General features: G+C 31.1%; 1 protein-coding gene and 1 pseudogene across 6 annotated transcripts; both read left to right on the top strand.

The window, feature by feature from the left end:
* The first annotated feature begins 253 nt into the window (after nucleotides 1-253).
* LOC114194375 (protein indeterminate-domain 7-like) lies at nucleotides 254-4782 on the top strand. Of its 5 annotated transcripts, none has more exons than XM_028084550.2 (5): nucleotides 254-376; nucleotides 511-620; nucleotides 954-1125; nucleotides 1458-1854; nucleotides 3820-4782. In XM_028084550.2, the coding sequence occupies exons 3-5, from the start codon at nucleotides 975-977 to the stop codon at nucleotides 4475-4477; spliced, it is 1206 nt and encodes a 401-aa protein (XP_027940351.2). In that variant the 5' UTR covers nucleotides 254-376; nucleotides 511-620; nucleotides 954-974; the 3' UTR covers nucleotides 4478-4782. The 5 variants fall into 5 exon arrangements, with proteins under 5 accessions (XP_027940351.2, XP_027940352.2, XP_027940350.2 ...); XM_028084551.2 differs by having other exon boundaries at nucleotides 261-372; XM_028084549.2 differs by lacking the exon at nucleotides 254-376 and having other exon boundaries at nucleotides 399-762.
* Nucleotides 4783-8197: 3415 nt separating this feature from the next.
* LOC114194373 (ATP-dependent zinc metalloprotease FTSH 4, mitochondrial-like) lies at nucleotides 8198-12351 on the top strand (annotated as a pseudogene). The gene is made up of 7 exons (XR_014984172.1): nucleotides 8198-8238; nucleotides 8421-8551; nucleotides 8675-8941; nucleotides 9238-9474; nucleotides 9566-9690; nucleotides 9793-10268; nucleotides 10504-12351. The product of XR_014984172.1 is annotated as an ATP-dependent zinc metalloprotease FTSH 4, mitochondrial-like (transcript).
* Nucleotides 12352-13216: the final 865 nt, after the last annotated feature.

The raw sequence follows: 13216 nt of genomic DNA, 5'->3' as shown, positions 1-13216 counted from the left end.
CACATTGTATACATATATAGTCTCCACAGAGTTGACCCACAGAAGAAAGAAAATCATCAAGTTATTATGCCATGTACAATTATTGAGGAAGAAAAAAAAATTGAAGAGTGTGGAAGAAAATGATAATGTTATAATGTGCAATTATTGAGGAAGAAAATTTTTAAAAAGAAAAACTGTGAGGTAGAGAAAAAAAAAAAAAAAAAGAGGGGGGAAAAGACAGAAAGTGCACTTCAGAACAAGCCAGTTTGGCTTGTGCTTTGGTCTCTTGTACGTGCCATCTTCAAACACATCCTTTTCCTCATCCACATTCCAATCTCTTCTCTCTCTCTCTCTCTCTCTCTTCACACACTCACAACTCAAAAACTTCCTCAAGTAGGTACCTAATAATTAACTCATTCTCTTCTTTTCTTTTGGTTACTCACATTAAACACTGATATCTTAGATACTGAGATCTATACTTAAGAAATTCACTTACCTCATATATGTGTTTTCTTCACACTCTTATACCAGGTGATGATGCTTCATGTTTGATGCTTGGTGTGCTTGATGCTTGATGCTAAGTTACCAACAAGTTGTGGCAGTTTCAGAAGTGATTAAAGTGAATAGCCATAGCTTTGAAGGCAAATCCTTCTCGGGATCCATTCAACTTTCTCAGCTTTTTTCCTCTTTCTCTCTCTCTCTCTCTCTCTCTCTCTCTCTCTTTCATTTGGTGGTTTTCTCAAGAATTTCTGAAAATTTTGAAGAAGAGAGAAAGCTATATAAGTAAGCAGGATCCATCAGCTGAAGAAAATCAGATCCATTATAGTATTATCCTTTTCATCTGCAAGATCTCAGAAATTCTTTTGGTGCAAATAACTTTATTTTCTCATCAACATATTGTATATATTGTGTGAATATCTCACCTTTGTGCAGTGTAGTTTGGTTTCTTACCTAATCTACTTGTGTATATATAGGTTTTGGTGGTGGAAAAAAACATGTCTAATTTGACTTCTGCATCGAGTGAAATAAGTGCTTCTTCAGGAATCAGAAATGACAATGGTTTTTTCCATGCTCACCAATACTCTTCCACTTCAATAAATCAAGAACCACAACCAAAAAAGAAGAGAAGTCTTCCAGGCCACCCAGGTCATACATTAATTCATACCATTTTTTTTTCTCTCTCTAATTCGTTGCAGCCAAAATCAGTTTTTGATGTATATACATTTATCTGTCAAAATATGATTTTTAATATTATTACTTCATGAACTCAACAAATTTATATCATAAAACCCTTCATATGAAGTGTTTGGTTAATATAAGAAAGAAAGAAAAAACAAACAGTTATAGTTTCTGCATTAAAAACATGATTCCTTTGCTGAAAAGGCTAGTAATAATTAATGTAAGTTTTGTGAATTGTTGAATTTGAATTGAAGAGGTAGTAGTGTATGAGTTGATTTTGTTGGTGTGGTTGATTTCAGACCCTGATGCAGAAGTGATAGCATTGACTCCAGAGACCCTATTGGCAACAAACAGGTTTGTGTGTGAGATATGTCAGAAAGGGTTTCAAAGGGATCAGAATCTGCAGCTTCACAGAAGAGGGCACAATCTGCCATGGAAGCTGAAGAAGAAGAACAGCAAAGAGGTGAGAAAGAAAGTGTATGTTTGTCCAGAGGCATCATGTGTTCACCATGACCCTTCAAGGGCCCTTGGGGACCTCACTGGAATCAAGAAGCACTTTTTCAGGAAGCATGGAGAGAAGAAATGGAAGTGTGAGAAGTGTTCCAAACGCTATGCAGTTCAATCTGATTGGAAAGCTCACTCCAAAATCTGTGGCACCAGAGAATACAAGTGTGACTGTGGTACCCTTTTCTCTAGGTAAATTCCTCAGTCAAAATTCTCAATCCTATTTTTTATTCTGCATTACATATTTACAATTTTTTAAATCTTTTTAACATATTTTAATACATCGAAATTGATTATAATTAATTAACTAATTAATCAGCTTTTAACTCATTCCTAGATTCCAAAAGCAGCTTATCTTCTGAAACCACAATCTAAATTGCTCAAATTAACTAATTTTCTGTCAAAAAAATCATTTCATAACAGTTGGTCAACAACAGGTTTATGTATTATCTTCATTGTTATATGTATGCTTTGACTAATAGAAATTATATAATTAATTAATTATATGGTTATTATATGAGTGTATGCTTAAAAACTAATTAGAATATGTTGATATAATAAAACACCTTTTACATTGTTATTCCAATAGTGAATTTGTTTATAACTTGGATTTCTAATTAGTTAATAAAGTAAAAACATTGGCATAAACAGTGAAGCAAAATTTAAGCAATTTATTAGTATAAAAAGTTTATTTATATCACCAAGAAAACTATCAAAAAATTATTAATTTTATGACAAAAAAATATGTTTAGAGACTAATTTAGAAATTAATTTCTTAATTGAAAACTAATTTACAGACCAATATTTCTGGTAGTCAAAACTTATGTAGTTAATGTTAGTGACCAATTTAGAGACAAATTAATAATAAAAACTATTTTAATTATCAATTTAAAGACAAATTATAATTTTTCGAAACTATTTTAATTATCAATAACTTTTAATTTATAAATTGGTCATAGTGATTAATTATTTTTTTTGACTAAAATTAATCATTAATCAAGAATTTTATTTTAATATATATATATATATATATATATATATATATATATATATATATATATTTACATTGATTGGTAATGTAAATCCACAATAGGGAGTCGAATTTATATATTTGTTACGAAAAAATCTATATTTGGCAGGAGCCAAATAAATGACAAATTTAGTAAATATCTAAACAATAACTTTATTTTGTAAATTGAGTTTGCAAAATAAGTCTCTTTTTATTTTTATTTCATCTGAATTTCGAGACAAAATTGAGATAGATTTTTTGTCTTGAGACAAGTTTCAGTATTATATTCGAACTCGATGGAATAATTAATGAACAATTTCAGTTTTACCTACTCAACTCAGGGAAAAAAACTTATAATTCAACTTCAAGCTTTTCATGTAACACTTTTTCTTTTATCATTATAGTTAAATACATTTATTTTCATCTCTCTTTTTTTCTTTTAGACTAAATATACATCTATTTTCATTAGAAAATAAGTCTAAGCTTTTCTTATCACAGACATTTTATTTTTCTCTGAAAATATGTATAATATAAAATTTAACATTGATTCCTGCATCACTCTTATTATATATATATATATATATATATATATATAATGACATAATTGATTACATGGTGATAAAAAAAGCATATAGTATATTTCTATTTAATGACCATATTGTCAATATTTTATTAATATTTATGGTTTTCATTATAACAAAACAAAAAAATAAAATAAAATATTAATAATTAATAAATATGTTCCACATTCTATTCATTTTTATTTTTTTCTGAATCAAAATAAACTTATTTCTTATTTTTTTTATTTTACTTCCAGGTATTAGGAAGGAAGAGGAAAGAGTGTGGATTAACAATTATATAGATGAAAAGGGAAAGTGTATAAAACAGTACAAACAACAAAAAAACTGTACTCTAGCTAGGAAGGAATCTGTGTGCATTTATATACATGAAAAAAAGAACACTGAATATGAATTATTTATAATATATACTAATAGTTTTCAGTTTGATAATTAACTTATATAAATATATTCCGACAGAGTTGCATTAAACAAAACTGTCTCATGAAAAACATAATCATGTAACATTAAAAGAAAGAAAAAAAAAAAAAACAAAACTGAATTTGTTGTTTGGCTTTTGTGTGGTTGCAGAAGGGACAGCTTTATCACTCACAGAGCCTTCTGTGATGCCTTAGCACAGGAAAGTGGAAGAGCAGTGAACCCTCACTCTCTATTATCATCTCAGTCCCAATTTCGAAGCCATGGCCTTCAACTCGAAGCACCACCATCATCATCATCATCACTGGTAATGAAAAGAGAACAAGATTTGAACCTATTAGGTCAAGAAATTCCTTCATGGTTATCTTCTCCAACAGTGTTGGAACAATCACTGAGAACCACCTTAGACTTCTCAACACCACACCACTCCTTGTTCCACCATGATCAAAACCCTAACCCTATTACTACTACTACTACTTCTTCTTCTTCTTCTACAACAACACCCTCTTTTCTTCCTTCTTTCAGTTCCTTCCATTATTCCACGACTTCTCCTCACATGTCAGCCACTGCTTTGTTGCAAAAAGCCTCACAAATAGGCGTAACAGTGAGTGCAGCAGCAGCTTCACAAGCGATGATAGTGAGACCCCACTTGTTTCTGCAGCAGGTTCACGTGCCTCAATGTACAACAACAACAACTACTACTACTACTACAACAGGGTATAATAATATGGCTTCATCTTCACCCGTTTCTGGAATGCTTATGGCTATCCCTTCACGTGAACAAATAGGGACTCATGGCTTCGCATCTTGAGGGAATAAAGCTGCAATGCTCTCTGATTACTTGGAAGAAGGTGCTGCTGCCAAGTTGCAGAACCTAGCTAGTGCTCAATAATAATGCTCATATATATTTATATTTATAAGCATCTTCTCTCTTTTCCATGATATGATTGATGGCTACGAGATAGTATAATTGTACTACTGTGTCCTCTCTGCTATTAGGGGCATGTCTATTGCACCAACAGATAATGTGTGTTAACTTTCAGGAACTTCTTTCAAAACCAACAGAATATCCCACTTTGCTTATAAAAACAAAAAGGGTACTGCACTACTTTCCAACCACTCTTTTCAATTCTAATTCTTTATCCACATCATTTCATCACTTCATGTACATGCCAGAGAATTGCGAACACAAATCATGTTCAAATGAGTTTTGTTGGGACTTAATGGAGCATTTTCCCAAAGAGATCTTCGATATATCTTAATTACATTCATATACAAAATTATTGAATGAATATCATTCATATATAATGGTTAATTTTGAAATAAAAATATGTCATCTTATCTGGATACAACATCAATGAGATATGAGTTCGTTTACACACCACCTCCAACTCAATGGGTTTTCATCTTTGTAGGTGTTCAAATGTTTTGAGAGAAGATCACTAAAAAAAGACAATACCAATGAAGCATGGGTCTACCTCATATAGGATATTAACACCACCTTCCACCCAAAACCCTAAGAAATGAGTTTATGATTTTTCTTCTTTTATATCTTACTCAATTCCTCATCTTAATATGAAACTTAGACTCATACATTGATTTTTATAACCAACGGTTAAATCAATTTTTTAAGTATATATTTCCAAAAAATTAACAAAATCAAAATTAATATATTGATTCTCCGATCATCTACATGAAAATTATTATAGTATACCTCTTAAGTATGCAAAAAAGTAATTATTATATTATTCAACAATTTTAAACAAATGAAAATTATATACAATTGTGTTAAAAATTTTATTTTGTATGAGGGTTATACATATATTTATATTATAAATAAACAAACAACCAAACAAACAAACAAATTTTAGAAAATTTGTCAGACTTCGAGGTTTGCGTTAAATGTATTAAAGGTAAACAAATAAATTCTAAAAAATTAGGAGCTCAACGGGCTAAAAATGATCGTTTTATAATTAATTCACACAAATATTTCTAGACCATTCCCTATGACATCATGGAATAGGCAGCACTATTTCATTGCGTTCATAGATAATTATTCAAGGTATGACTAAATATTTTTAATTAATGAGAAGTCTCAATTTGACCGACGGTGAATATTATGGTAAATATGATGGATCATATGAACAACGTTCTTTTGCACTTTTCCTAAGAGAGTATGACATTGTTTCTCGGTATACAATGCTTGGGAAACCAAGCATGAACGATGTTGTAGAACATACTCATAATGATATGGTGAGAAGTATGATTAATCATTCTTCCTTACCAGAATCACTATAGGGAGAAATGCTTAAGACTATAGTTTATCTCTTGAACAAGATAACAAGTAAAGCAGTTTAACATAACTCCTTATGGTTCAATTTAACATTGTTGGAAATGAGAGACTAAAACCAATGTTTTTGAAAGTAAGAAATCAAACATAATCAAAGTTTCAAGCAGGAACCATCTGTAATTTTTCGTTGTATTCGAAGGACCAAACTCATATTGAACTCAAAAATATTAAGAACAAAAACAATACTCAAGAGATGCATTTAGTCAATAAAAATGGGAACAAATCAAGAGTTATCGGTGTAGTTATGTTGAAATGGTGTATCATCAATTTTAGTTAATCAAATAGATTTTAGGTCTCACATTTGATTATTTCTACTCATTTTTAGTATTTTTATTTATTGTTTATTTTTTCACATGAAGATGTTTGACTCTCTCAATTTTAATTGTTCAATTATATAAACCTTTCATTTATGTAATATAAAAAAAAAACATTTCTTTATTATTTTTTATCCTTAATCTTTGTTTCATTTGAATAATTTTTTTTGCCAAAACAATTCTCTTTATTTCTCAATAGTTCGATAGTTCGATTAATTTAATGAAAAGTTTTTTCAAATCTCAAAAGTATTTTCTATCTTATTATATCTTTAATTATATAATTTTTGTCTTTTGTGCAATTTCATTTAAAGGTGTATCAAATAGTTTTTGGACACACATTTGATTAGTTATACTTTTTTTAATACTTTTATTTATTTTTTATTATGTAAAATATTGTTTCAATGATTTTTATATAATCATTTTTATTTTCTAACTAATTCTCATACATGTAATTTTATTACTAAAAAAAAAATTCATTTACTATAATATAATAATTTAATGTTATTGTCGCAAAATTCAAAAGATAAAAAATTTATATCCAAAATTTAAATTATTATTAATTTAAATTTTTTTAATTAAAAAAAGGTAAAAACATTTGAGATATTATGAATATTTGTTTTTTTATATTTTTTGAAAAATAATTTTATTTTTATGAACTTTGTTTTATTAACGTTTTCAAAAGAATTGTTGTTTTTGTTATAAAATTTTATTTGTGTGGAATTACAAAATATTTTATATAATTCTTTCGTTTTTAATCTAATTGTTATTTAGTACTAAATTTATATAGTTATTATTTATTTCTAAATATTTAACATTTAAACATTATTTTAATATTAAATATTTGAAAATATTATTTTCATATTTTATGATTTTTTTATTATAATTAATTAATTAATAATTAAATAATAATAAAACGGGAATAAACTCAATCACGAGATACTTCTTCTGTGAATGAAATAAAAGTTTGGCTTAAATATGATTTTGTTTTTCAAGTTTAATTGAATTTTGAAATTAGTTCTTTTTCAAAATTTTATATCAAACCCATTTTATGATAATATTTGAATTAATATTGAAATGAAAATATATCAAACGGGGTAAACAATTCAAATACTATCATGAAATGCGCTTGAAATGTCAAATAAACTTAACAAAATTTGGTTAGAAGACTAAATTACATATTTTTAAAGATAAAAGACTAAATTGGTCAAAATTTTTGAAAAAAAACTAATTTCAAATTTTACTAAAACTTGAGAGACTAAAAATATATTTAATCTTATTTAACCCGGAAAGTTTTATATCCATTAGATATAGGATAGAGAGAGTTACGTATAAATTTTTACGGTATAGATTTTTGCTGTATAAAAATAGGATGAAATAATACATCTCACATCAACCCCTTGTAATTCCAACCTTAAAACATAATGTCACAGAGGTGGAAAATATTTTTAAATTATTAGTGGAGACATATGACTATGTCCTTTTTTTTTCTTATTGTAAAAGATTATTATTATTATTATTATTATTATTATTATTATTATTATTATAATTATTGAATAAAAATTATTATTAACTTGTAAAAGTATTTTTATTAAAATTAGTTCATTAATGTTGTAGATTATATATCAAGAAGAAGCTTGCATGGAAATCGGTTTTTGGGATTTTCTTGGTGAAAAGGAAGGAAAGAGTCTCAGTTACACAACTGAACTGAGAAGAGGTTCAGTTTCATAATTAAAATGTGAAGGGTATGCTATCGATTTTCTTTTTCCGTTTATTCAAGAAAATAATTCTCATTCAAACATTCCCAACACACATCAATCTTAAGAAGGTTCATTTGCAAGGATTAATCAGATAGCTCGATCACGCGAGCATGGCTTTGAGGCTTTTCAAATCGCAGGCTAGTTCATTCCTGTTCCTCTTCGTCAATGTTTTCCTTGTTTTTTATTCTTTCCTGAAACTCTAATGTACCTTTTATAGGATTCGCTTGTGATTTTCATACCGTTTTCTACATTCTTTTTAGTTTAATGGATAATGGGTCTAAGGGGTTTCTTCTAGTTTTTGATTCAGGATAAGAAAATTTAAACCTTTCTTAGGCCTTATAACGAATGGTTGTGTCTGTATTCGAGATTTTTACAGGTTGAAAGACGACAGTCAAAATTTGGACAGATTCAAAGTGTGTTTGCTACAAGCTATTTTTCTGTCAATAAGTTTGAACATCGTCCAGGTATATAGATCTTCCTCCTAGACCATGCATTATTCTTATAGTTAACTTCTAGTTATACGTTCGTGTTCCAAGTACTTGGATATTGAGTTGCGTTTGGCATTTTGCACTTTGAAAATTATGTAGGGTATAGACTTTTGGGTTGGCGAAAGAGATTTCAGTCCAGCTACCTTGGCAGTGTAGCTCGTCGAGCTCGTGATGCAGCAGATGAAGCCGCTGAAGTTGCTTATCTGAAACAACTTTACCATCAGAATGATCCTGAGGCTGTGATTAGAGTATTTGAAAGCAAACCATATTTGCATAATAGTCTCTCGGCTCTTTCCGAATACGTGAAAGCACTGGTGAAAGTTAATAGGCTTGACGAAAGTGAATTACTCAAGACATTTAGGAGAGGTGCTTATTTCACATTTTTCAGATTGATAAAGTATCTAATTTTTCTCTGCAATTAAATTAAATTTAGAATCAGGAATGTTATTCATCTTTTGGCCTTTGATGCAGTCCTTGGACAAGTATGATTTTATATGACTGCATGAACAAAATGATGCAAGACAGAGAATATATTCAGCTGACCAAAATTGGCACTTCAATAATACTGATATTGATCATACTGCATCTGTATTTTGGATGTTTTTTTCTCTAGCATAGTTTTTAGAGCAAAAATTATGAGCAGAGGTGATATGAGATTTCAGGCATGTCCAATTCAATAGCGTGTGTGGGAGAAACTGCAGCTGGACTTTCTGCTTTAAGAAATTTAGGAAAATCAGCAAAAAGAAATATTATTGGAACTGCTAGTAATCCAATCCATACGGTGGCTAAAGTTGGGAATTTAAAAGATCAGTTATGGCGTACGTTCAAGTCCATTGTGTTGGCCTTTCTCTTCATTTGTGGTGTAGGAGCACTCCCTGAAGATAAAGGAATTAGGAAAGGTATTTTCCTAGTCAGTATTGTTTTTTCATTTAGTTTTTTTAACCTGATCTTAGAAGACATGTTCTCTGGTTTGCATTTACCTATTTCTAGGACTTGGTATAAATGAAGAAGTGCAACCCATCATGGAAACAAGCACAAAATTTAGTGATGTAAAAGGTGTTGATGAGGCAAAGGCTGAGCTGGAAGAAATTGTTCATTACCTTCGAGATCCTAAGGTAGATTTTTTGGCATAAATTGATGCTTCCTGTTGCATACATTTCAGGCACTTTACATTTCCTTGTGATATTTATAATTGTGATTTGTTTCACTTGTGACAGCGGTTTACTCGTCTTGGTGGTAAGCTTCCAAAAGGAGTTTTGCTTGTTGGACCACCTGGTACTGGAAAAACAATGTTGGCTAGAGCTATTGCTGGTGAGGCTGGGGTTCCATTCTTCTCCAGCAGTGCAAGTGAATTTGATGAGTTGTATGTTGGTGTTGGTGCGCGAAGGGTGAGGGATCTTTTTTCTGCAGCAAGGAACAGAGCACCTTGTATAATATTCATTGATGAGATTGATGCTATAGGAGGTAAGCGAAATCCATGGGACCCAACTCATGAGAATGACATTAAATCAGATATTGGTTGAGCTAGATGGATTCAAGCAAAATGAGGGCATAATTGTGATTGGGGCAACTAATTTTCCGAAATCATTGGATGATGCCACTGGTCAGACCTGGCCGCTTTGACCGCAATGTTGATGTTCCCTATCCGGATGTAAGAGGAAGACACCAGATTTTGGAATCACACATGTCAGAGGTATGCTTTGTATTGTCTCTTACAAACACCATCATCATAGAACAAACATCGATATCTGGTCCACATGACATTAATTATCTCGCGACAGAAACCAATAAAATCTGGTCACAATTGAATCATAATGCTTGTACTGTTATATTCGTAAGGAAAAGGAGTTAAACCTGATTAATGGTTATAGTTTTTTGTTTGGTGGTAAGTGGTCGATCATAGATTCTTTACATGCTTTAAAATACAGGTTTTAAAGGATCCTGATGTTGATCTAAGGATCATTGCTCGAGGAACACCTGGGTTCTCTGGTGCTGACCTTGCAAACTTGATTAACATGGCTGCTATCAAGGCTGCGATGAATGATTCTAACGCTGTGACAAATGCTGATTTAGAGTTTGCAAAAGACAAGATCCTAATGGGAAGTGAACGCAAGTCAGCTCTTGTATCTGAGGAGGCACGAAAGGTAACTGCTTTCCGTGAGGCTGGTCATGCTCTTGCTGCCATTTATACCGATGGTGCCGACCCTGTTCACAAAGCAACTATAGTTCCCTGTGCCACGTCTCTCGGCACGGTTATCCGATTGCCCGATGCAGATCAGAATCAACGTACCCGTAAACAGTTTCTTGCCGCCATAGATACTTACATGGCAGGCTGGGCAGCTGAAGAACTCATTTTCGGAGAAAATGAAGTCTCTTCTAGTGTATCCTCTGATCTCAGGAAAGCAACTCGTTTGGCAAGGATCATGGTTACCAAATATGGCATGGGCAATGAAGTTGGACCAGTCACTCACGAATACAAAGATAGTGGGAAGAGCATGAGCTCAGAGACAAGGCTTCTCATTGAGAATGAGGTGAAGCAACTTCTCCGGAGTGGTTACAACAATGCAAAAACCATTCTTACCACTCACATCAAGGAGCTTCATGCACTTGCAAATGCTCTTTTGGAGCACGAGTCCCTCACAGGAACTCAGATAAAGACACTGCTTGCCCAACTTACAATTCCACAAACACTTGAAGCTCAAAGCACTTCACAATCCAACACGCCACCATCTACCGCCACCGTCGCCGCTGATACTGCAAAGCCTAAAAGAGCTCCGGTGGGATCTTAGCAGAACAAGATGCTGGTTGATTGAAAATGTTCTTATAGTAAAAAATTTTCAGGTTTTTCACACGGAGGAGCTCAGCTCATGAACCTTCTTAGATTAGTTGACATAAAAGTATATGCATTTACTTTTCTCATTCTTTGTATTCTTTACCAGAGATTATAGAATTAAATATATTTTTCGTCCTCATTTTCGTAGTGTTTGTTGCTGATGGTCCTCATTTTACAGAATGTTTAAAATGATTCTCATTTTTACCGAATGTTTAAAATGATCCTTATTTTCGCAATTCGTGTTTTATCTGGTCTTTTTTTGTGACGCCGTTTAAATCAGTAACGGATACAGGTGACACTGTTTGTATTACGTTGCATTGGGTGTGTTACGTGTACGGTACATATGCTAATTAACATTAACTTTCCAACTTGGGGAAAATTTTGCAATTAGGGCTTGAGTTATTGCAGTCATGCTCTTCATTGTTAGAGGCGATTTCTTCATCTTCGTCTTTCTTAAGCTCGGATTTGTAGAAGAAACAGCTAATACTTGTCATTTCATCGTTGGATTGCGGTCGAGCTCTTCATTTCAATTCTCAAGTTAATCATCATCAACGAGCTAAGTGGGTTTAGGGTTTTCTGGGTTGTGTTTGCTCGAGGGTTAGGATTTTCGTAATTCTATTTTGGGTTTGTTTGTGCTTGGATTGTTATAATGTTCTGCCTGGTTTATAGATTAACACACTTGTACAGTATACGTAACACATCCCATGCAACGTAATACAAACAATATCACTTGTACAATACTCTTTTACTGATTTAAACGGCGTGACAGAAAATGATCAAACACGAATAGTGAAAATAAGGACCATTTTAAACATTCAGTAAAAATGAGAACCATTTCAAACATTCTGTCAAAATGACTATCCGCAACAAATAATACGAAAATGAGAACGGAAAAGGTATTTAAGCTTAGATTATAACACATTACCATCTTCAATTCTTTGTTCTTTTCAGTTTGCGTTATGCTTTTCTGAATTTAAGTAATTCATTATTATATTAAACTTATGCATGTAAAAAGTTGTTCTGCTACTACTTATCTCTAAATATTATTTTTAGCTTTACTGTTAATTTTCAAGAAAGATCAATTTGGTTTTATGACAATAAATTGCAAGGCTTATTTGTATAATTTAAAAACAGACAATGGTTTGAAGATCAAAAACGTTTATTTTTGGTTCCTAAACGAATTTGTTGGATCATAGATTTTGATCATTTATGGATTTTTTTTAACAAATTGGGAAGGTACTTTTAAGACAGAAATATAAGGGGGAAAAGTTATATCAACTTCTTTGCCGGTTAAAACAATATTTTGCGAAATCTAAGGGATGTTCATATTGTTGTAAATAAATTTGGTCGTTTGAGCAAAAAAATTATATAAAGGATCAAACAAGATGGATATATAGATTTAAAAAGCAAAAGAGGTGAACAACAAATGTAAATAATCCTTTGACATTTGTAGTTTTTTTTTTTCTCGTCTTAGTCAATTTAATACATGAATTTGTCTTTTTTTATTTTGCTAAAACTTTTGAGTTGACATTAAAACTTTTGATTAATACATTGTTTGTTTGTTTTATATGAAGAAAAACATGGGAAACCATTTCTATTAACTTTCATCACTTAATATTTTTGATCACTTAATATTTTTTTTATATAAATGCAATATTATTAAAGTCAAATCATCTCCTTCAAAATCTAAATTTAATATACAATTTAAATATGTAAACACAATACTTCTTTTACTTTTTTTTAAAAGTAATTATGTTCACTCATGTATATTTCATTCATTCATAACTTATCACTACTAATATTTTGCT

This window comes from Vigna unguiculata, chromosome 8 (assembly GCF_037176805.1).
Source record: "Vigna unguiculata cultivar grain cowpea cultivar isolate G323 ecotype 2 chromosome 8, ASM3717680v1, whole genome shotgun sequence".
Classification (NCBI taxonomy): domain Eukaryota; kingdom Viridiplantae; phylum Streptophyta; class Magnoliopsida; order Fabales; family Fabaceae; genus Vigna; species Vigna unguiculata.
The sequence above is the reverse complement of the archived record's forward strand: the minus strand, read 5'-3'. Positions and strand labels throughout refer to the sequence as shown.